A 24917-nucleotide genomic window follows, 5' to 3' on the forward strand; every position below is an offset into this window, starting at 1 on the left:
ACACACACACAGACACAACACAGACTCAATCACAACCAACACAGACACAACCAACACACACAATCACAACACAAACAGACAACACACACTCAATCACAACACACACACAGTCAACCAATACAACACACAACAAACACACTCAATCACAACACCCACACACACAACGCACACACACAAACACAACCAACACAGACACAATGCACACACTCAATCACAACACCCACACACAATCACAACACACACACAGACAAAACCAACAGACACAACATACACACAATCACAGACAACACATAATCAATCACAACACCCACACACAGCACACACATACACACACTCAATCACAACCAACACAGACACAACACACACACACAACATACACTCAAACACAACCAACACAACACACACACAACACACACACACAATCACAGACAAGACACACTCAATCACAATCAACACAGACAACACCCACACCCAACTTATACTCAATCACAACACACACAGACACAACACAACACACACTTTCACCTGGAGTGGGGAGTACTAAGCCTGCTCCTGCTCTGGTCCCCCTGTGTGTGCGGATAACTGGGACGGGTAAAAGACAGGAAGAGAAGGAGTTGATGTCTGTGTGCAGGGAAGGCCCCACCCCGCAGCAAGCCATAGAGAAGCAGCAGCACAGAGCTGCTTCTTGGCCGCCCATGCACAGCTCTCCCTGCCCCCAGGTTTCCCTGCTTGCAGCCTGTGCCCCCCCTAAATAATCTTGCATGCCCCCCAGTTTGCACACCTCTGTAATAGAGAACTGTATGTTAAGATATGCACACAAGACTCCATACAAAGATCATAATGATATTTATTTCCCCTGGGTGATGTAGATGACTTTATGTGAGAAGTCTACATCATGAGGGGGAAGTTATATTGCTATATTTAGGCATTTACATCATCGTGGGGGCTTGACAGGACATGTAAAACTGTCCAGCCCCTTGATGATGTAGATGTCCAGATATGGACATATAGTGACACCTCATCTCATTTGGAAGGTAAGTATTGCTAGCTCTCTCCCTGCAGATGGCCCAAAAGGGTCCTCTTGCCCATGAGAGCTGTCGCTGCAGAGCAGCCGCACCGGAGCAGTGATAATCGTGGCACCAAGGACAGTAAGTCTTGCATCATCTGTATGACAAATCTCTGCTATCTATCCTGACTGTTTTCAATCCAGGTGCAAATATTTTCACCCAGGTCAATTTCAATTTATTTGTACATTAAGGGCCTCATGCAGTAAGCACCGATAAAAAAAAATCACCAGGGTTTTTAAATCGCCATTTTTGACAGAGTTGCTATCTCGGTATGCAGAAAGCCCCGAATACCAGTGACAGCAACATTTGCAAAAATGACAAGTAGCTGGTGGTTTGAAGATCGCCACTCTGAAAAGGGCTCACCCGGCAAGTTCCTTCTGCTGCAGAGAGAGAGAGCCTCCTCTCTCTGCGCAAATCTCGGCCGAAATAATTTTTTTCAATGTTATTACTAGTGTAGATGAGTAGGGGGTTTCTGGAGCAGAACCACATTGATTTGTTGTCCGGGGTGTGGCGGTAGGTTACTGGCATCACAAAACTGTTATGAAGCCCAGCTATCTATCCCAAATCTATGTAACTTGGTCACCTTTATAAGGCTTATTTTGACCAAATGTATTTTATATCTGGGGAAGAACAGGGAATGTGTAAATGTATTTATATGTCTGTAAGAATGTATTTCAAAGTCTGTATTTGTTATTCCCTGTAAATGCAATCACACAGTTTAGTGAATCAACATTCTTCTGTAAATGGGCTTTGGATGTCAGCCCTGTAAGAAAGCCAATGAGATATTCCATTGTTAGTGCCATTTCTAGCGAGAATGCAATCCACTTAGTTGAAGCTTTCTATAGCATTGATAGGATTAGGGACAGCTAGGTGTCGGAACTCCTGGGGGGAGGTGAAAGGCTGCTGATCAGATCTGGGAGTAAGAGCATTGTATTGCACTGACTCTGATTAAATCAGGGTTGAGTTCTTAGCATGCCCTCTGGCTGTTGTGGCACTAACTTAATCTGTGCCTAATCTGTGCTTTGATTGTACAGTAGCCCATCCCATGTAAAGGATAGCCACAGAGGGCTATATAAGGGGTGCTGCTGATCAGAGAATCAGATCTACTTTCCGAGAGATGCTGGGAAGGAGTGTGGAGAGCTACCTCCAGAGACACACTCTGGGAAGGAGTGTGGAGAGCTACCTTCAGAGAAACACTCTGGAAGGAGTGTGGAGATTCCCTCAGAGGACCATCTGAGAGACACTCTGGGAAGGAGGGTGGAGTTCTACCTTTAGAGAGCCTCTGAGAGCAAGAGAGACTAACAGACTGAGAGACACTCTGGGAAGGAGTGTGGAGATCTACCCTCAGAGGACTATCTGAGAGACAGAGAGACTGAGAGACATTCTGCACCTAGCAAGGCTAGAGACTACTCCCCAGGCCCCCAGTTGGTATTGTATCTTGCTTTGTACATCTTTGTTTTGTCTGCTGGCGTGCCAGAATTAAACCCCATTTTATTCTACATCTTTGTCCTGTCTGGTGCTAGTGATCCCGGTGGTTTCGGTGTGAAAGTACTTGTCTCCCATGACACAGGGGCCCCCTGCTTCCCAAGATATAGGCCCTGTTATGGGGTGCCGGTATCTCCTATGCTTTTGATTCCCACAGTCACATGACGCGGGACATTTCAATGCATAGGAGATACCGGCACTCCATAACGGGGCCTGTATCTAGGGAAGCAGGGGTCACCGGACCTCAAATCAATGTGGTTCTGCTCCAGAGACCTCCTGCTACAATACATTAGTGATAAAACCATTAAAAAATGTAACACATTCAGTAACGTAGCGGCTATCTGCTATGATAATGAAGCTCCTTTAATATAATTTTTCTTAATAGTGTGCCGGAGCAGGGGGTGTCCTGAGATGAAGCGGATTGATTTCAGCCTCAGCGACCCCCTGCTTCCCAAGTTACAGGCCCTGGTATGGGGCATTGGGTGCCAGTATCGCCGCCATTTTTAGAACGTCCGCGTCACGTGATTCAGGACATTTAAATAATGAAGAAGATACCGGCACCCCATATCTGATTGCAGACAAATCCATTGGTTGCTGCACCATGTGATAGGTTACCTTAGTTCAAAAGGATGTGACGTCACTTTAAGGGATGATATCACATTCTTTGAACTAAGCTAACCTATCACATGGTAAAGGAACCAATAGGATTGACTGTAATCCCATTGGCTGTAATACCTGTGATACTGCTGTGTGGGTTAAAGGATGTGACGTATCTCCCTTGGAGATGACATCACATCCTTAAAAAAAAAAAAAAAAGAGGCGGGCACATGATACAGTGTCCAATCAGATTGGAGCTGTACCATCTGACCCATAAATGTGACTTCATAGGCCATATTTAATGCCTCATTTGAGCTCAAGAAGCCGACGTAACAACATTGTGTTGTGGATCTACCATGAGGTTTTTGGATTAACAGATTAAGATGAAGAGAAGCAAGAAATAATTTCATCTGAAGAAACAAGAAGGTTTTAGAAGATCAAAGAAAGAAGAATTTTGTTACCAGGCCAGGATCTTCAAGGTGGATGGCGTCGGATTGAGTTGGAATAACATCACGGTAAAAGAGCTTCCTGATACCTCTGGATTTGGTGGGCCAACACTTCTAAAGGTAAATTAAATATTGAATGTATGTATTTTTTTTCAGGTTTTTCGATTTGATATGTTTTTGTTTATGTTTTACATTGCACATTGACTCATAATGTATTAATCTGTACCCATTTAGGGTACAGATAAATACATTATTAGCCAATGCATTTTTTGGGAAAATGCTTGCTTTATATAAAAGTGTTCTTTTTCTATTTGTGATTATTCTGTGGATGTATTTCTATGTCATTTTGCTGGCTTGTGTTGTATTTTTGTTTTAGATTGATTAGTGTTTTTAATTAATGATTTATTGTGTTGGCTCCTTGCTTTTAAGTGATGTGTTGGATAGTGGATTTAATAAATAATTGATTTGTTGGCTACTGTTTGAAATTAATTAATTGATTAGTTGGTTACTGCTTCTTTTTATTTATTTATTTGGCTGGGTACTGTTTTTAATTATAAAATAGTGTTTTTAATTGCTTGTGTTGCTGAATTTTGGCCTTCATACTTTTGGATTAGGGTTACCATTGAGTGCTATATTGGCTTATCATGCCCATATTATATTGGTATGATGTACCACTATACCAATCAATGGGCACAGGGTGGGTGTAATGGGTCCAGGGTGGTGTTTAGGCCTCCAGGGTGGGTAGCGGTGGACAGGGGTTAACCCCTTATTTACTACAGCGGTTATTAACTGCTATGGTGATAAAGGGTATAGGGGCCATTAGATTGTATGTTTTTATGTATTGTTGCTGGCATCGGAGGACATGGCCCAGCAGTATGATGACGAGGATGCCCTTCATGATTGCAGGGGTAAGTAGAAAGGTTGTATTTACTTTATTTATGCTGCTTGGCTAATGTTTGATTTAATAATGGGCAAATGAGCCATTATCCATATCTGGATAATAGTTATTTTGCACATTACTGTATGTGTTTGGTGGGGGGGGGGCTGAAGGGGGAGGTGTATTTATTGCAATGTATGCCATATTTATTTATTTAACAACAGGGTTGATACTGCAGGCCCCCAGACAACCACGGGGACCACCCGGGGACCCCTTGTGTGGCTGCTGGACACCCATGGGGACCACCCAAGGACACCCGGCGGCCTATGTTATCAGTCTTGTGTGAAATTAAATAAAAATGGTTTTATGTTTGGGTACAGGGGGTGAGTTATGTATTGGTGCTTAATACATATTGTAATGTTTATTGGGGCAAAGGGGGTGAGTGAAAGGCCAAGTACCCCCTCTGCCCCCAATAAAGCTGATGCTGCCCCTTATCCCCTTCATTGCCTTAGCGGTTAGCCTCTAAGGTAATGAAGTTGACTGTAAATGTATTTTTATTGCATGGGATTGATGCCGGGGGTCTCCGGTGCTGATATTGATTGATATCCATTCCGGGGACTCCTGGCATCAATCCGATGCAGGAAAAATGATTTTTTTTTAATCTCCCATCTCGCAGTTTATCGGCAGCTTCTTACCTCCTTCTTGCCAACTTTTCCTGGAGAGACGATTTGGAGAGGAAAACGCAATTCTAAGGCGGTGATTAGCCTCGATAAGCTAATCAGGGCTACTAGAATAGTGCGATTTTGACCAGCTGGTGATAAGTATCTTCTTGCCGCGCGTTTGTCAAAAAAAATTTTTGTCAAAAACATTTGCCGAAAAGCTCTTTTATCGCCAATTTATCGGGGCTTACTGAATAGCAGTAGGCGTTTTTGGCGATAAGATGCCGATAAGTAGCTTATCGCTGCTTACTGCATGAGGCCCTAAGTATTGTGTAGCATAGTATCAAAAGCCTAAACTGCATTGCCTTGATCTAAATATCCCTCAAAAACCCATGCTGTTAACATTTTTGAATAGAGGTTCAGGATTGAATAATGCTCAATTTGTGGAGTGCTCCCATGCATAAACAGCAGTATTTAAATTATACTGTATATACTGTATAGTTCAGACTGCTTAATGACGTATTGATAGGCTTATATAGTGTTATGATTTTCAGTAGTAATGGAGGAGACAAACCCAGTACCCACAAGTATGGCATACCTTTCACAATTTTAGAGGCATAGTGCAGAACAATAAAATAAAAAGTGCACAATGCCAGTACCTTTTGTTTTCTTCTCAAGCCTTCTTTCCTTTATGAAATCAAAGCCAGTCATAGGTGTGCTGATCCGATGCAACAATAATCCAGGGTAAAGAGGTGAGAAAGCAGAGTTCAACCACGCAAAAATCAAACAATCACAAGGTGACCCCAATAAGAAAAACATTTATTATAGTCTCATGGACAAAGAGATAAAAAAGGCACCACCTACGCGTTTCACGCTTGGGGTCACCTCGTGATTATTTGATTTTTGCACGTTTGTGCTCCGGTTTTCCACCTCTTTACCCTGTTAAAGTTTTTGGAATGGTATCGTACTGTTACTTATTACCATGTTACCTGAGCAGGACAGTTAAATAGTATAAATTCATCTCTAAATGGGCCTTTTTTTTCTACTTTGCCACAAAGTTAGCACTTACAGTACATAGTAAGTTATAGGTGGGCAGTATACCCGCAACAGAACTGTGTTTACAGTACATTATATGCAGTTTTTTTTAGAATAGTTTACAATATGTGACAGGGATTGGAATGATGGTGATATAACTGTCATTGGGACACTCAAGCAAGAGAATAAATGTTGTTTCTGTTTTTATTCAATTGATAAGACTTAACAAAACGGTGCATATATATATATATATATATATATATATATATATATATATATATATGTGTGTGTGTGTGTGTGTGTGTGTGTGTTACTGAAAGCTCTGATACACGTTGTAAAGACAAGGGGGTTTATATATCAAGTGTTGCACACTTGAGCATTGTTATATAAATGTTTTTATATCTGTGTAACTGCATCAATGTGTCAATGTGCTTTGCTCCATTTCCCCTCCCAATTTGCTCCACTTGCACCATAAGCATGTTGGGAAGTGGTTATACAATAGGAAGAATTCGGAGAGGACAGTTAGCGTGATATTGAAATGTATCAAAAGTTGTGCTTATAACTGTTACAATTCTCCTCTCTCTTGTGCGAAATAAATCCACCAGGTATAGGTGACGTTAGTCTCTGCTCCAAAGAGATATGCGTCAAATGTAAGAAGCAAGACTTGAAGAATTTATACATCATATACTATATATATTTCTCCCTCCAACAGAGGTAAATGAGAAGTTTCACAGTTTAGTGTTAGGACCTGCAAATTTGGTTATGCCTTGACGCAGCTTGCAGGCTTTACTGTATAAAGCTTTGGTCAAAGGGTTTAACTAAATGACCCTTACTCATGAGAATATTATTACTGAAGTATTTAACTATATACTATTAACTATATATTTTGTGATATTTGATTTAGCATTGGGCTTTTCTGTCTTTTATCATATATGACTGCTCACAAATTGATGCAAGTGCAAAAATTAGCTGCGTGTTTAGCGCACATTGCATCATTCCTTATACATATTCCCCAAGGAGTGAGGGCTTTAATACTGGAGGGGCCATCAATACAAAGCTTTGCTTTCCTCACCAGCAGTGAAATGGCTATTCCTTTGTTGCTAGGGCCCACAGATGTACAATGAAGCAATATGTTGCAAATCACTTTGGTAGTGAAGAGAATAAAATGAGATAAACTCACGCTGTGTGGGCTACATAGTGAAAGTTAGCAACTTGATCGCACAAATTAAACAACAGGCTTTCTAATCACATTCAATGTGTCACTTACACCTGTTCACTTGTCACTGTTACCAACTGTTAAATATACTGTACAAATGTACAAATCTACAAAAGTTAAAAATAAAATAAAATACTTCTGGACTTGGTATCATATAATCTAAACAATTATCTAAGTAATTGTAATTACCCCACAACAGTGGTTCTCAAAATGTGATCCACAAAGACTATAGTGATCCCTGAAGCCTTTCAAAATTCACTTCAAGCTGCGCTCTTCTGCAATCTGTACATTGCTTATATCTAAAAAAAGACTGTATTTGTTTTAGACCTTTTTGAAATATTAAAAATAAATACACAGTATTGGTAAACAGAGATAAATGGAGGTACTGCATGGTGCTTTTCCAAAACATGATTAACATTGACGAAGTCCACAATATCGAAAAGCACCCCTTCTCCACAATCAGTAATATTGTAGATATTACAGGAACTATTACAGATACTGTACAACATGAACTGTATTGGGGAAATCAGTCATGTTTGTTGCAAGCTTTAATCTATTTCAATCAGTTGTCAAAGTACCTATTTGAACACAATGCACTGACAATTATTCAAGTATTTTTTGTTACTTGAAAAAAGTTAGATGTCTGATTATTACAAAATAGGCCATATTGATTTTTTTTTTTAAGGAAAATATGCTGTTGTAATGTTTAATGAAAGTAGCTATGGAGAAAAGAATAGAACCCACGTCTTCCATAACAGTGGTTGTACAAATTAGTGAAAGCATACAGTATTTGAGGACACATATTTTCCCCTGTTGCATTCCCATACCCTCACTGCACTAACAATGCATTCCCCAATTGTTTAAATCAGGGTAAAAAGTCAATGTTTGGTGTGTGAATGAGCACTTAAGACTTTATTATGCACTTGAACATCTATGAAATATTACACATTAATTGTCATCACAAAAGCCCTGTATTTTGCAAAGATTGGTCATTTACTACTTGCCTACAAGGCTGAGTGTCAATCTGAATGATAATGTTTCCCTACTTGGAGTCCACACGAATTGCATCGCTATAGACTAAAATAAGGGAGAGGGCTTTTTTTTGTCAAAACACCATTTACACATCTCATAATCCTACAAAAATAGAGATAATGAAGCAGCCACAGATTATATGACCACACAAAGCAGCTGTCCTTCTTAAAAGAAAGTGCAGATTTACAAGGATATAACAAGACCAATAATTTATGCAGTAATATATTCACTAAATGTAAACCATCATAGCATAGTGTTGCTTATTTTACTTGTGCTTATTAGCCTCCAGTAAGGAAACATGCATTTTGAAGTGACACTCTTCCAAGTGCTTCCTTTACACATTGACGTTCAGAAAACTAAAAACAGAAGCATATGTACACCATGTCTGTTATACTTGTGCTATTGGTGTTTGTAGAAACCATATTACTCAAATTACAAAGGAACATAATACATTGTGCTTCCACAAAGAGAAAAAATGTAATACCCTGTGTAACTATCAATGCCAACACAACTGTTGCTGGCCGGGCCTGTAATGTTTTGGTAGGCCCATCCAGCAGCAATGGGGTTAAGGTGAATTATGTATGTTAGGCAGTACTTTATATGGGTATGGTAATTTATCAAATAATCAATAAGTTTCATGTATCATAGAACTTTGATTTATAATAACGTGTGTTGTTTTTAATTCCTATAGATGGTATTTTCGCAACAGGTCAGATTGCCATGAGTATTTCCTCTCTGGAAACCTATCTGGTATTTTTATTTTCATGAAATCCTGGATACACTTTTCCAACTCTTCCTCAATGGAAAGCTTTTCTTTCATCACTTTTTTTTTGCTCGTGTTGGACTCTCTGGAGCCGGTGGTCAGAGTTCGTAAAAGGTCACTTTTCCGTCGGATTTCAGACTGCTGGAGAATCTGCACAGGCCCCTTTTTGGCTGGTCGATCCAGAGTCTGTATATTGGGCTGGCGGGTTACCGGACCACAGATGACTGTCTCTTGAGGAGAACTGGCTTCAGACTGGCTGTCACAGCTGGATGTGGAGAGTTCATTGCAAGATGTTCCACTTTCTCCTTCCTTGTCCCCCTTTGTGTTTTTACAGCAGCAGTCACAATGAGTTGATGGACATCTTGAAGGCCCCCCTGCAATAAATCAGAGCATAGGGTGAATATCTTATCCCAAGGGGGTAATGTATCAAAGTCTCTGGACTGCAATACTAGGACAAAACTGCACCAGATGTATTAATAAAAAAACCCTATTGTTTCAATTTCAATGGGAATGTTTTTAAATATTATTATCACTAACACATTTCTTTTCATACTTACTATAGGATTTATGTGTTCAATAGTTTATTTTCAATACTTCTTGGGGTTATTTATCAGTCTCCCTACTGCTGACATGTGGCAAAAGAAACTACAACAAATGTATCAAAGACAAATATTCCCATGTAAAAGGAGACTGATAAATAACTCCCTACATCTAATACAGTATGTAATATATAATCCTTAATATATATAGTTTAAATGTATATGCCCAACATAAGTACTATCCAATACTGTACAGTAGTTTATTTTCTTTCAAAAATTATACTACAACCCTGTTCTGAAATCCTTTAATTGAAGATATCAGTATATTGACACATATTACTTCTATACAGTACATTACATATAAACACTATACTATGGCAGAAAAGCAAACATTATGCTAAACTTTACAAGTATCTGTTTTTTGTTACAAATACTTATTTATTTAGATTACAAATTGGCTAAACAAGAATAATAGCACAGTTAAACAAGCTAAAGATGAGATTAAGAATCCAAGTGACATACTGTATTCACTAAAGTGAATTATTACCTATTACCTCTCAATGGCCATTCACCTAAATTGATATTCACAAGCAGTAATTGGTATTTTACCCAATTGGCTACATTCAAGATGCTGTGAAACTGTCTTCCCTTTGCTTAGGAAGATGACAGCACCATTCAAGAGAAAGCATCTGGCATCTTCTCAAGTATGGGGAATACTCCCTGTAGTACATTGAATTTGGGCATTCAATAGAGAAAAATGAGGAGGAAAATAATAACGTTTTGAACTTTTTCAGAAACACAAAATTATATGATTGTATGTAAAACCGTAGGTGATTTAGTGCTAAACTGAAGGGATTCATGGGAATCAGAGTATGTTTCCTTTATAGGGCCTTTTGTTCTTGTCTTTTTCATACAGAAAGTGCATTTGAATATACAGGCAATCGCATTGCATTAGGGCTGCCACTAGTTTGGAGGCCGGATACAAATAGTGGTGTTCAATGCAAATGTTCACACAAATTGGCCCCTAAACACCTGTAGCAATGTAAACTTAGGAAATTAGCTCCTTTAAGTTATTTTCTATGATAAAATCTCAGAACTTGTCCTAATTAGTAAGATTGATTAAAAAAAAACTTTAATTTTTGTATATAAAAATGTACAAGATGGATATCTGGAAACTGTCAGATTGAACTATTTAATGTTTAAAAAAAAAAGACTAAAAAAAAAGGTGATGCAAATAATTACAATGTTTGTCCCCCTCCCCCCTCTTGTTCTGATGTGTATGCATCCCATATTCTATAGTGTATTTCTCTTGTTTTTTATTTTTAGAGTTTTTGCTCCTAAACAAAGGAGCACCGCGGCGCTCCGCCGTTGGGCCGTTGCCTCCCCCCATGCTTATTTATCCGGTGTATGTGACTGTTTCGCACTACAGGATCTATTTTAGTTGGTTCCCCCCAAACAAAGTTTGGAAACCGGGGTCCTCTGTATGTCCCACCCTACCTTGCCTACCCTTTCCCCATGCCCAGTCCCACAAGCATTTGTCATCGTTGTGCTCTAGCTTGTGTACTTTTTGGTATACATGTTTTTGCACCAAAATGTTTATAAAGTTTAGTGAACTGATTTTTCCGATATGTATATGCTGTCACTCTGTTCATCCACACGACTGTATATACCACTGAAATATTACCATGCCAATTAATATAATTTCTCAAAATACCAAGGGCCTAAACAATCCCCGAAAAAGACGAATAACTCTGTCACAGTCCAAAAGACAAGGGGGGATATAATTATGTTACAAGAAAAACATTTGAATAAAGGAGACTAGTCATTGCTATTCAGTAATGCTAATCCTCTAATCTATCATTCATCATGCCCTATGAAAAATAATGGAGTGGCTACACTCTTCCATAAAACTACAACTTTAAAGTAGATCAAATCAAAACTGATCTCGCTGGAAGAATTTTAATTATCACAGGCTCGTTGGATTCTACTTATCTAACAATAGTAAATACCTACGCTACTAATGAAAACCAAGAGTAATTTTTCCAGGCGTTAACAAATTTAATACAATCTGTTCAGAAAGGCCTTCTAATCCTAGCTGGAGATTTAAATGCAATAATGGATCCAAATTTAGATAAATTCCCAACCCTCCACTATCACAAAAGACAGTTCCTTCTACTTGAGGACTTGTTTCCATATCCAAAGAATTGATGCTTGTAGACTCCTGGAGATTAATGAATGTTAAGGTGAAGGATTTTTCTTTCTACTCCCATCCCCAAACAGTTATTCACGAATTGACTATATTTTTGTGGATCAACAAATCAGTGCAATTATCTTCTCAGCAATAATTGTCCCCTCTGCCTGGTCAGATCATTCTACACTTACAGTATAACTAAACTGGGGGGTCTTACAACCAAAAATAAAACAAGATTGTGGTCTTTAACTGAATCTTTATTGACAAACCCACAAACTCTTCAACTAATGGAAGAGGATCTTGCCCAATACTTTGAAATACATAACATCCCAGAGGTGTCCTCTTTCACCCTTTGGGAGGCACATAAGTCAGTAATCAGAGGCAAGTTGATTGCTCTGGATTCTCAGAAAAAAAAGAAAAAACTAAACAAATTGAAATACTAACATAAAAATTATATGAATTATAATCTATCCACAAAATAAATCCCTCCAGGAAAAATTGTAGAAGCCTGAAAAATAAAATGGGGGAGCTTAAAATAATGGCTACCAGGGAGTAGTATGATATTATTCGCATTACTGAAACATGGTGGGATGCAACTCATGACTGGGCTGTTCATTTAGAGGGTTATTCCTTTTTTCGCAAGAATCGAGCAAACACAAGAGGTGGGGGTGTATGCTTATATGGTAAAACGGATTTTAAACCTATTATAAGGTAAAATGTTTATGAAGTGAATAGAAATTAGCAGTGGAGGTAAAAGTAAAAGGTACAAAAAATATTTGTATGGATATTCTATAAACCACTAAATATTTGTGAGATTGAGGAAGTCAAAATCATTTTGGAAAAATAGGCATCAAAACTATGTCATGTTTTTATAATGGAGATTTTAATTATCCAGACAGACTGGAGTAATGGCATTAGCATTATAACGAAGGGAAACAGGCTTTTGGGAGTGCTAAAAGACAACTACATGACCCAAATTATTAAGGAACCAACCAGGGGAGGGGTATTACTGGATTTGGTCAAATCAAACAATGTAGAAGTAATAGCAAATATTGAAATCTGGAAACATTTGGGACACAGTGATCGTAACACGGTCTAATTTGAAATAAATGATCACAAAGACATACATTTTTAGAAAAGCAGATTTTAATAAATTGAGGAATAATCCAAGATGTGGAAGATAAATTGTCAGTCTTTAAAACATTGTTATATAGGTACAACTGAAAAAGAAACCATCTGCTTACCTTGTTTTAGGTGTGATCTGGTGCACTAGTGTGTAGCGCATATAAAAGAGAGAGAAGTCCCCATCCCCCCCGAAAGGTAGGGGGAATAGAGACAGTAGGAGGGAGTTCTGGTAAGTGCGTCTTCTGGGGGCCAAGCTTTATGTATCATGTGTTCAGAATATCCACATTCATATGCTTCTTTAAGCAAGTGTGTCTTAAGCTGGGTCTTAAAGGTGGATAGAGAGGGTGCTAGTCGGGTATTGAGGGGAAGGGCATTCCAGAGGTGTGGGCCATCAGTGAGAAAGGTTTAAGGCGGGAGAGGGCTTTAGATACAAAGGGGGTAGAGAGAAGACATCCTTCAGCAGAACGCAAGAGTCGGGATGGTGCATAGCGAGAAATTAGGGCTGAGATGTAAAGAGGGGCAGAAGAGTGTAAAGCTTTAAAAGTGAGGAGTATTGAGTGTGAGATGCAGGATTTGATAGGAAACCAGGAGTGTGATTTCAGCAGGGGAGACACTGAGACAGATTTTTGAAAGCGTAATGTGATTCTGGCAGCAGCGTTTAGGATAGATTGTAGGGGAGACAGGTGAGAGGCAGTAATGATGGACTGCAGGAGGTTACAGTAATCGAGACGGGAGAGAATGAGGGCCTGACTAAGAGTTTTAGCAGTCGAGCAACAGACGAAAATATTCGGAGGAAAAGCGACAGGTTTTAGATACGTTTTGAATGTGAGAGGAGAATGTGAGAGAGGAGTCGAATGTGACCCATAGGCAGCATGCTTGGGCTACTGTGTGAATGATAGAATGTCCAAAAGTAATGTGGAAGGAGGTATTAGGTTTGGGAGGAAGTATGAGGAGCTCTGTTTTTGCCATGTTAAGTTTATGTTGGCGGAGGGTCATCCAGGATTATATCGCAGAAAGACATTCAGAAACTTTGGTCTGTACAGCAGGTGTAAGGTCAGGGGTTGAAAAGTAAATTTGAGTGTTGCCAGCATAGAGGTGATATTTAAACCCAAGAGATGTGATTAGGTCACCTAGAGAAAGTGTGTTCAGAGAAAAGAGAATAGGTCCCAGGACAGAGCCCTGGGGTACCCCCACAGAGAGATCGATAGACGAGGAGGTCTTATCAAAAGACAAACTGAAAGTACGATGGGAGAGGTAAGAGGAGATCCCGGATAGAGGTTTGTTACGAATTCCAAGAGTATGGAGAATATGAAGGAGAAGAGGGTGGTCCACAATCAAATGCTGCAGACAGGTCGAGTAATATGAGCAGAGTTTAATGACCTCTGTCTTTGTCAGCATGGAGGTCATTGGTTATTTTAGTGAGGGCTGTTTCAGTCGAGTGAGCAGTGCGGAAGCCAGATTGTAGAGGGTCTAGGAGAGAATAGTGTTTAGAAATTGAGCAAGTGAGAGAATACAAGATGTTCAAAGACATTAGAGGAAAAATGCAGGAGGCAGACAGGTCGATAGTTAGAAAGACAGGTACAGTAATGATATTAAGTGCCCTAAATGAAACTGTAAAGTGCTTAGTGAAAATATTAAAATAATTATAATCACCAAACATTTATAAAATAATTAGGGCAAAATTATTTGTTAAAAAATGCTATGAGGCAATTAACAATGGAGGTGTGGTCCACTGAAGCTTGGTCACCTGATATTTGCCTTATACCTGTCCTGTCAATTGATCCCTTGGTCTACTGTATAGAGACCAAAGCCTTTATTGGGTGGGGAATAGTACAGGATCTGTATGAGGAAAAATCCCAATTTGCATTACGTTTCTCATTCAGTGATTTATACATACGTAGCAATTAGTGATGGGTTGTTGCACCAATGTGAGATTTTACATACATAAGTGAAACTTAGTAATGGATGCTTTATGGCCGGAAGCATGAAAAGACGCTTTGAAAATAAAGTGAGTTCAAACCAAATTGCTGAAGCTTACAATACTTTCACATACTTTAATGTGTAAACACAGGGACAACCGAGAATTCCATTCAGTAAAGTTGTTAATAGGGTGTCTGGCATAACTACTTTTCTTAACTACTATTTCTTACCATAAAGCAAGGATCCCCATGAGTCTGAAAGTACTCTATACAGGATTCATATACTGCTGCGGCCGAGTTTATTCGAGCATTTGCCCGTTCTCGACCACAGCAGTAACCTGGCGCGCGCCAGAGGGTGCCGGGCGCGCGCCGAAGACACGGAGGAGCGCCCTCCGATCGGGGCTTTCTCTCTCCCGCTGCCGGGTCCGCCGGGTCCCCCGGAACCCCCTACCGCCGTCCCCCACATCGCGGGACACCAGGGCTCCCTCGGGGAGCCCTGGACGCGCGTGCAGGGGGCGCAGGCACCCGATGACGCGTGACCGCGCGTCCGAGGGAGTGCGGCTAGCATGCCGGGGCATCCCCAGGCTTGCGGAGCTAGCCGCACTCAAATAAAATGTGCCGCCTCTGTATAGGCCCAATTAACCATTTGTTCTACTGCACCGACACACTTTATTCGAGCAAATACCCAGTATGTACCTGGCAGATACCTGGAATGCGCCGCTCTTCACCTCTGACAAGCCCCGTTGCGTTTGCCTTCCCAGCCTGGGTTCATGCCTGGCTGACGGGCGGCTGATCTGTTAAATGATAATGATTAGGATTTAATAGGCTGCAATGCTTCGCGTGTCTACCAGATGGCATAAATTCATGAATTGTAATGCAGTATATATATATATATACTGTGCAGTATTGCAGCCAGCAGGAATAAAATGCTTCAATCCCTCCCTGGAAAATAACGCAATGCACTCGGGCAGAAAACAGTCACAAACCTCAATACACCCGGGTATACCCGAATTCGTGGGACTAGCCGAGCTCGAATAAAGTGTGTCGCCAGTGTACATACAGCCTGAAAAATCTATATTTGCTAAATGAGACGTTATCTAATTATTGCCTTTGGAAAAACCACTACTTTGTAAAACTGGTGATGTGCATTTTCAAGAAACCTATACATGAAGGATATTGATTCTTGCTTGTATTGACTAGTTTCTTAGAACGTTCGTCCTTTTTGTGTGGTCTTATTTCACTTCTTCCTCATTTACAGTATCTTTCCCTGTCAGGTAATAGAAAGCTGTTACAGTACCTTTGTTAAATAAAACTCTGTCACTTGAAAGGTCCCTCAATACAGATTGGTAGCTCAATATTGATTGTTGAAGATATGGGGGAGGGATTAGGGAGCAACATTTCTCTACTTGGAAAGGGCTCCATCTGTTTGAACAGCCTCAGCCAAAATGAATAACTACATTATACAGATGCATCAGTCGTAATTCGAACAAATCATGGTGCCGTTTTCGTGTGCGCTGCTGTACTCCACGCGGTATTAACGAGGACAATCGCCCCAGGCACACGTGTTAATCGCTGTTGCTTGTTTGAATTTCATGGATTGTGTGCAATTAAATTAATAAATTGTAATGTGTACAGTACTGTGCTACTGTGTCAATTTCAGGTGTTTAAAAACCAGAACACTAAAATGCCATTTTCTGCACTCACCTGCACTCACGTCTTAAGGCGGTACGGTTGGGAGAAATCCCACGCCATGACATGGGTATTCCGAGGTATACACCACATGAAGTGTTCGAATAACGGCCACTGCATCTGTATACCAGATTGTTACAGAGCGGCCTTGAAGATATGGTCAGGAAGGAGCTCACACACCTCTTTCTTGTAACGAAAATTCTTTATTCCCCGTATCAGGGGTTGCAGCAATTCGGTAACAAAACAAAACAGTCTTTAGCATACGTCTGCAAAACAACCGGACAGTACCTTAATCGCTGGTATCCAAAAGGCAGATCAGGCCTTTAACCCTTTGCAGGCCCATACCTCATCTCCCACCCTCCTGAGGCCCATACATTTTTTCCTTCCCCTAGTCCATACTAAGGTCCATACTTCCTTTCTCCCCACTTACCCAGGCCCATGCCTCATTTATACCCCCCTCTACCCCAGACACATATCTCCTTTCCTCCCCTAGCTTATACTTCATGCCCCTCTTCCCTAGGCCCATACTTCCTTCCTCCCTCCCTAGGCCCAATGTGTATGAGGAAGTATGGGCCTGAGGAGGAGAAGGATATATAGTCTTTGGGGGAAGGAAGAGGAAGTATGGGGGATTTTGGGGGCCTGAGGAGGAGAAGGATATATAGTCTTTGGGGGAGGGAAGAGGAGGTATGGGGGATTTTTTGGAGGGGGAAAGGCAGGAATTGGCTTTGTGGAGAGGGAGAAGGTATGGGCCTAGGAGGGAGGGAGAAAGAAATGGTCTAGGAGTGAGGGAGAAGGCATGGACCTAGGGGAGAGAAGGTATGGGTCCAGGTTGGGAGGGGGGGGCAGTTATTGGCCTGGGGAAGAGGAGGGGAGTTGCTATGAACCTGGAGAGGAGGGTGGGAGGAGGTAAGGCCTGGAGAGGAGTTTGGGTGTAAGTATGAGCCCAGGGATGAGGAGGTATGGTTGGGGCGAGGGAAGAAGGCAGTATGGGCTTGTGGGGAGCAAGGTATGGGTTTGTATTGAGGTCCCGGAACCTGAGGGGTTATGGCCAGCAGAGGGCATCCCCTGATCCGAGGATGTAACAAAAAGGTCTTAGTTGCAGAATCAACATCTTTACTGCCTGAATGAAATGAACAATCAATTAATTACTTGCCAGGTTTGTCTATGTGGTCTCCAAGAGCTGCAATTTTGACTTTGAGAACTTAGTGATAAACTGTGCATTCAATTCAAAACCCAGATAATTGATTGAGAATCTGTATTTACTCGATGATCTTGGCACCACAGGAGAACATTCTCCAAATCCTTTAATAAACTGATGATATTTCATGTTTGGTAGCTTTTAATTGAATATTATAATCTTCAGAAGGTTGTAATAGGCATTTACAGTACACTTTCAAATCCCCCTCTCAATTTCAATGCTGGTAATATCAACATTGTTGGGTTCAGATACAGGACTAAGCAGATCTTAAACTACTGGAAAGGACCAAGGGTTGTCTATCACCAGATTGACCTCATTTGTGAAATAATCTGTTCTCAGACAATATGGTAATGTCACAATGTATACTTTTCCCCTGCGTATCCTCCTCAGAAGTCTTGCAATTAGAGGGGGAAAAGGGAAGGCATAACCCAATAAAAAAACTCCTATGGTATGGCTAGTTTGTCCACTTGTTTTGCTCCTTGATGGCAGTATCTGAAGAAAAACTTGGGGCATATTGCATGTACACTTACTGGCATGAGATGTACCTGATGCAAGCCCCACTCTTAGACCAACTCCTGAAGGATTTTTTTTTGAGTGACCATTCTCTCAGTCGTATTTAGTTGCTGCTTAGAAAATCCACTTGACTGTTTATCTTCCCTGAAATATGCAGTCAAAATCACACAGATTGCTTTCTGCCCATCCCAGGATGGGATTTCATCTAGGATTTGCTGAATCTTGGTTGCACCTTGGCGGTTGACATACAGTACGCTGCTGCTATTCAATTGTTTGAATACATTCTGACTGCCTTCCACCATAGTTGTTGATTCAATTATTTGAGACACATTGTGACTGCCAGTCTTCGAAACTGAGGTTTCCAAATACTTTGAATTACATTTTCCTGTAAATGAGATCCCCATCCTTGAGAACTGGTGTCTGTGTTAATAATTACCCATTGAGTCTCCTGAAGAGAACATCTTTTCTCTAGATTCTCTTTATCTTCTCGCTGTCTTTAAGACAGATGAGTCTTTCAGTCTAGACCAGTCTTTTTTAACCAGGGTTACGATTTTCTGCACATTAGAAAATTGTACCATATACAGAAGCGTTTACAATACATCTAATCACAGAGTTACTATTAAAGAGGTTTGGGGTTTCTCAGAATTTCACGTAAGGTTCCTTAACCAAAAAAAAGGTTGGAAACCACTGGTCTATTTATATTGTTTGAGACAGTTTTTCTGACTCTTGTTTACATACAGTAGTCAAAGGAATTTAAGCTGAAGAGGGCAAAAATTGAGCCTGGTACACATAACTACTTTTATAGTTAAAGCAAATATCCTAACATCCTCATGCATATATTGGTTGTAAGTGCAAGTAGAGCAACATGGCCTCGGCAGGTATCGTCAAGATGGAGAAATACTTTTCCTGGTACTGTGCCTAATAGCACACCTCGAAATCACAATCTCAGCACCGGAAAAAAAAATATTTTTCTTATGAGGACTCCGTTGTCTGCATTAGAGTTGTGTTAAATTTTCCAAAATGCATTTTCAAGCATTATCACTGTTTAAAAAAAAAACAGTTCACAGAACTTTAAGAGCAACTGTAAATGTTTCTCAGAAATCAAAAATTTTCACCATCAATTCGCTGTTTTGCCAGTGAAAACTTGACCCTGCTGTGAAACCAACTGATTCGCAACTTTTGTTTCACGAAAATAAAAGGGACTAATTTAGCATAGTCCGCAAACTTATTTTTTCAGTGTTAAGAACATGTTCATTCTGTGTAGGTTATGTTTCAATGGCTTCATCATATACTGTACATGTAAGTTATGCTCTACTATAACGGTGCCCTGGATACCAGAAGAACATAATGGATACTTACGTGTTCTCATATGTTATGATGTTACCATGCATATACTGTAGCTGTTACTTAAACAAGCTTATATTGCTAGCACTAAACAGTAGGAAAAGGTAAATATTAGTGAATACTCTGTGGCCATGACAAATTGTATGGTATTTTACAGTATCTGGAGTTTATGTGCAGCGTTTTTTCTTGTAGTTTATGTTTAATGCATTTTTGTATAAATGTTTGACTGCTTCTCGAAAAGTAGTTCTTCTTTCTGTCTTTGGATGGGTTTTTCTGATATATTTTCTAGCATGTACAGTAATAGATCATAGATCTTATAACTTATGTAGACATGTTTTTTCAGATAGTGCTCATAGATGCATAAAGGGCCATATTTACAAAGAAGCGCTATTTCATAAGACACCTTACAGTCCATTCACTTGTAAGGCGTCTTATGGAGTAGAGCTGCTTAACAAATATGGCCCTAAGGGCCTCATGCAGAGAGCATAGAATTTTAAAAATGGCGAATTTCATAAAAAGTAGCTTTTTTGGAGAGTTTTATTCTCCATATGCAGAAAAGTGCGAATTCTGCTATGTTTAACATGGATGCGTGTGGCGAGTTTAAATTGGCGAGATGCGCGCTTCAGAAACGTGTAAAAACAAATTTGCGCCTTTTTTCCCCTTTACTATAGGCGGCGAGCGCCATCTTGCCATATTTTCGTGGCGCGGCAAAAATGCGAGAATCGCGCCTTTTTTTGGCGCGAACAGCCGCTACTTGCCGTTCGCACCTCTCTGCATTCGGAGAGTTTTAAAAATGGCGCGATGGAGGTTCTCGCCAGCCGCGAGGCGAGTTTTAAACATAGAAATAAAAAAATGGCGCGTTTTTCGCAACTCGCCATTTTATGCCGTTTTCTGAGGGAAATTGAACAAAAAATGGCGAGTTTTGAAATAACGATGCTCTCTGCATGAGGCCCTTAATCTTTCGATTCAATGTAAATACAAATCTTTAGAATGATCTATTCACTCCTTATTCACAGGGAAGCTCTTACATGTACATTTTAATGTAGACTGGAACTTGAATTAAAACAGCTACTGGGGATCTTATGGCGAAAAGAAATAAAGAACTATACTATACCTAGAGAACATGTCACCTCTGTATTTCCAAATGGTTTAAATAGTGACAGACAAAAAAAGACCAGAACAATCTGTGTATAGTACTGCACTCTAACGGGGGTCTAAATGCGAATGATACTAAAACATACAGTACAATTTTTGTAATACTATATCAAAGATAAAATCTTTAACAGAAAATTAAATAGAAATAAATAAAAGTGAAATAACACAATCACCATAACACCCCCCCCCCCCTCCCCGCCTCCAACTAGAGTAATATCTTCTTTAAAGCAAAGAAACAGCAACACAGAATGTCACTGGGAGAAATACTGCAAGAATAATACTGCAAGAATTGAAATACTGCAAGAATTGAGGAGTGGCCAACTCATGTCCTAGAGGGCCATAAATAGGTCAGGTTTTCAGGATATCCCTGCTTCTGCACAGGTGGCTCATTCAGTGGCTCAGTCATAATGACTGATCTACTGATGGAGTCACCTGTGCTGAAGCAGGTATATCCATTAAACCTGACCTGTTGATGGCCCGTGAGGACTGTAGTTTGACACTCCTGGTTTAGGTGTACTGTAAATGGCCGTGATTAAGTACAGGCTACCAAATCAAATGTTGAATAATATGATAACTTGCGCAAAGTTTAGATATTTCAAGTATCACATATGCTGAGACGCTGCAGGAATAGCAGCACTATTATTTTTCCATTTTACAAAATCATTGAGCTCTTACTTGCCCCTGAGGATTGTTGGAGAAAATATGTCTAAATACCACTTCATATGGAAGACAGGACATATTAACTGTCGAAAAATGACCAGGTTTAAAAACAAAAAAAAATCATATATGGCAGGAGAAAGAAAAATGTGTAAAAATGTGTTGATGGTTTTGACACATCATAAAGGTGTGAAATCATACCAAGAAAAGCTTTATGATTAATTCTCCAGGTGGTAGAAAATGTATCTTATGTAACTTTTGCAATTTCAAGAACCTGATCAGCGTGAAACACTGAAACCCCTCTGCATCATTATAAAGACAACTTCTTGCTTGCCTGATGAATCCATTAAGGAGACTTACTATACACCAGCAGCACAAAACAGCAATAAGGAAGGAGGAAAGGAGGGACTGTCTGGCACGTAAACATTTAATCAAGGAACAAAATGGAAAGTTTTCATCAAACGGTCATGAAAACTTAAGCATAAAAATGGAAAGGCATGAAAAATCCAGTAATATAATATATAAAAAGAATAATACATAGTGATTTGTATTATATGTATTTTTACACCCCCCCCCCCCCCCCAATGTACAGTAAGCTGTTAAAGGATTATTCTGCAAAGGTGAGAGACATTTTACGATGCTCATAATTTGGTAAAGTATGTTAATTGGTGAATACCAGTACAATATAATGCAATGTTTCCTCTTCTACAGTAGCACTGAAAGGGGTTAAGTGTCACATTGAACAACATGATGAACGTAACACTAGTCCAGACACTATCTAAAAGAAGATCGTGGTCTCTTTAGAGTCAGAGAATGCTGATCTGAAGAGGAAACTTGCAATATTGAGGGGCATTGACAATCTTGAAAGGGGTTTAGTGCTCACTGAGCAGGCCCTTGCTTCGACTAGTGGTGGCACTGTTAGTGAGAAGCAGGTGGGTAGCTAGGTAACAGTTAGAAGGAGAAGCAGGGGCAATAAGGAGAGGCAGGCCAACTCTGAGCTGACACATACCAAAGATTTGCCATGCTGAGTGAAGATATTGGGACGGGCAGGGCAGAAATGGCAAAGCTGGGGGAGACTGATTCCTCTAGCAGCCAGCGGAATAGTTCTGCCAGCACAGAGGGGACTCAGGAGGCTAAGAAAGAAAGATTGTGGTGGTAGGGGACTCCGTTATTAAGAAGGTAGATAGAGCAATCTGTTGCCATGACTGCATGAACCGAACAGATTGTTGCCTCCCGAGTGCTCGGGTTCAGCACATTGTGCATCGGGTAGACATAATGTTGGGAAGGCTGGGATTGACCCGGCAGTCTTGGTACATGTTGGGACCAATGACAAAGTTAGAGAAAGATGGAGGGTCCTAAAAAATTATTTCAGGGATCTAGGCCAAAAGTCTAAGGCAAGGACCTCCAAGGTAGTATTTTCTGAAATGCTACCAGTGCCATGCACTACCGCAGGGAGACAGTAAGAGATTAGGGAGGCGAATGCATGACTAACAAAGTGGTGTAGGAAGGAGGGGTTTGGGGTTTTTAGAGCACTGGGACTCCTTTTCTGAGAGGTGCCATCTTTATTCTAGGGACAGATTGCACCTCAATGAAGAGGAATCTTCTGTCCTAGGAGGGAGAATGTTAAAAAGGTTGGAGGATAATTTAAACTAGGATGGGAGGAGGAGGGAAGTGAAACAGATAAATAAATAGATGAGGAAACAAGGGTTTATGGAGGTAGTATGGGGACAAGTGTGAGTTTAACAAGCAGCGAGACACTCATCGTACATACAGATAATACTAGAAAACTTCTAAAGACTAAACCAAGTTGGTGCAGAAAGGAAGAAGTCAATAAGATAATAGTACAGGCTGAAAAAAACTTAAATGTGTGCTTGCTAATGCAAGAAGCCTGACAGATAAAATGGGGGAGCTTGAATTAATAGCTGCAAGGGAGCAGTATGATATCATCAGCATTACTGGAACATGGTGGGATGAAACTCATGACTGGACAGTTAATTTAGAGGGTTATTCTCTTTTTCGGAAGGATCGAACAAATAGAAGGGGAGGTGGAGTATGTTTATATGTTAAACCGGATCTAAAACTTATTATAAGGGATGATATTTATGAAGGGAATGATGAAAATGTAGAGACATTGTGGATAGAAATTAGCAGTGGAGTTAAAAGTATGAAGAAAATGTTTGTAGGGATATGCTATAAACCACCAAATATCTGTGAGACTGAGGAAGCTAAAATACTTTTGCAAAGGGAGAAGGCATCAATACTAGGTCATGTTGGCATAATGTGTGATTTTAATTATCCAGACATTGACTGGGGTAATGAGATTAGCATTACAACAAAAGGAAACAGGGATTTGGGGGGTGCTTAGACAATTATATGACCCAAATTATTGAGGAACCAACCAGGAGAGGGACAGTACTAGATTTGGTAATATCAAACAATGTAGAAGTAATAGCAAATATTTAAGTCCTGGAACATTTGGGTAACAGTGATCATAACATGGTATCATTTGAAATAAATTATCAAAAAACAGATTACTTGGGTTCAACAAAGACCTTAAACTTTAAAAAGGCAGATTTTAATAAACTGAGAACTAATCTACAAGTAATACATTGAGATTATGCTTTTGCAGGGAAAATGTACATAATAAATGGGCAGTCTTTAAAACATTGTTAGAAAAGCACACTTATCAGTGTATACCCTTGGGTAATAAGTATTAAAGAAATAAGTCAAAACCAATGTGGCTAAATAAACAGGCAGGGGAGGAAATGGAAAAGAAGAGGCAGTCATTTAGATTCTTTAAATCAGAAGGGACAGCGGTATCAGAATTATATGGAATGTAACAAAAAATTCAAAAGGGCAATCAAATTAGCAAAAATTGATAATTTAAAAAGGATTGCAATAGAAAGTAAGATCAAGCATAAAAAATTCTTTAAGTGCCTTAATAACCCAAAAATGAAAAAAAGAAAATATAGGACCTTTCAATGTGAAATGGGCAGGCAGATTATTGGAGATAAGGGAAAAGCAGAGGTATTAAACACATTCTTTGCCTCTGTGTTTACCATGGAAGAATCAATGTCAATTCTAGTGCTGCAGGAGTGAGCCACAACCTTCATATTAATGAATAATTGGTTAACTGAGGAAGAAGTTCATAGGCAGCTTGAAAAAATGAAAGTAAATAAGGCACCTGGCCCCGATGGCATACATCCAAGAGCTCTCAAGGAGTTAAATTCAGTAATACGGGATAATATTCAGGAATACCTAATGAAAACAAAATTATTAGTAATAGCCAGCATGGATTTATGAAGGATAGATCATGCCAAACTAATCTTATTTGTTTCTTTGAGGCAGTAAGTAGAAATTTAGACAAGGGTAATGCAGTTGATGTGGTCTACTTAGATTTTGCAAAGGCT

General features: G+C 39.9%; 1 protein-coding gene across 1 annotated transcript in view; it reads right to left on the reverse strand.

Moving 5' to 3' along the window:
• Window positions 1-8030: 8030 nt before the first annotated feature.
• KCTD16 (potassium channel tetramerization domain containing 16) overlaps window positions 8031-24917 on the reverse strand; it is a 356811-nt gene continuing 339924 nt past the window's right edge. The window contains exon 3 of the mRNA XM_075601041.1: window positions 8031-9551. Coding sequence (XP_075457156.1) covers window positions 9100-9551 — 452 coding nt within the window. The 3' untranslated portion in view covers window positions 8031-9099. The remainder of the gene's footprint in view (window positions 9552-24917) is intronic.

This window comes from Ascaphus truei, chromosome 5 (genome assembly GCF_040206685.1).
Source record: "Ascaphus truei isolate aAscTru1 chromosome 5, aAscTru1.hap1, whole genome shotgun sequence".
Classification (NCBI taxonomy): domain Eukaryota; kingdom Metazoa; phylum Chordata; class Amphibia; order Anura; family Ascaphidae; genus Ascaphus; species Ascaphus truei.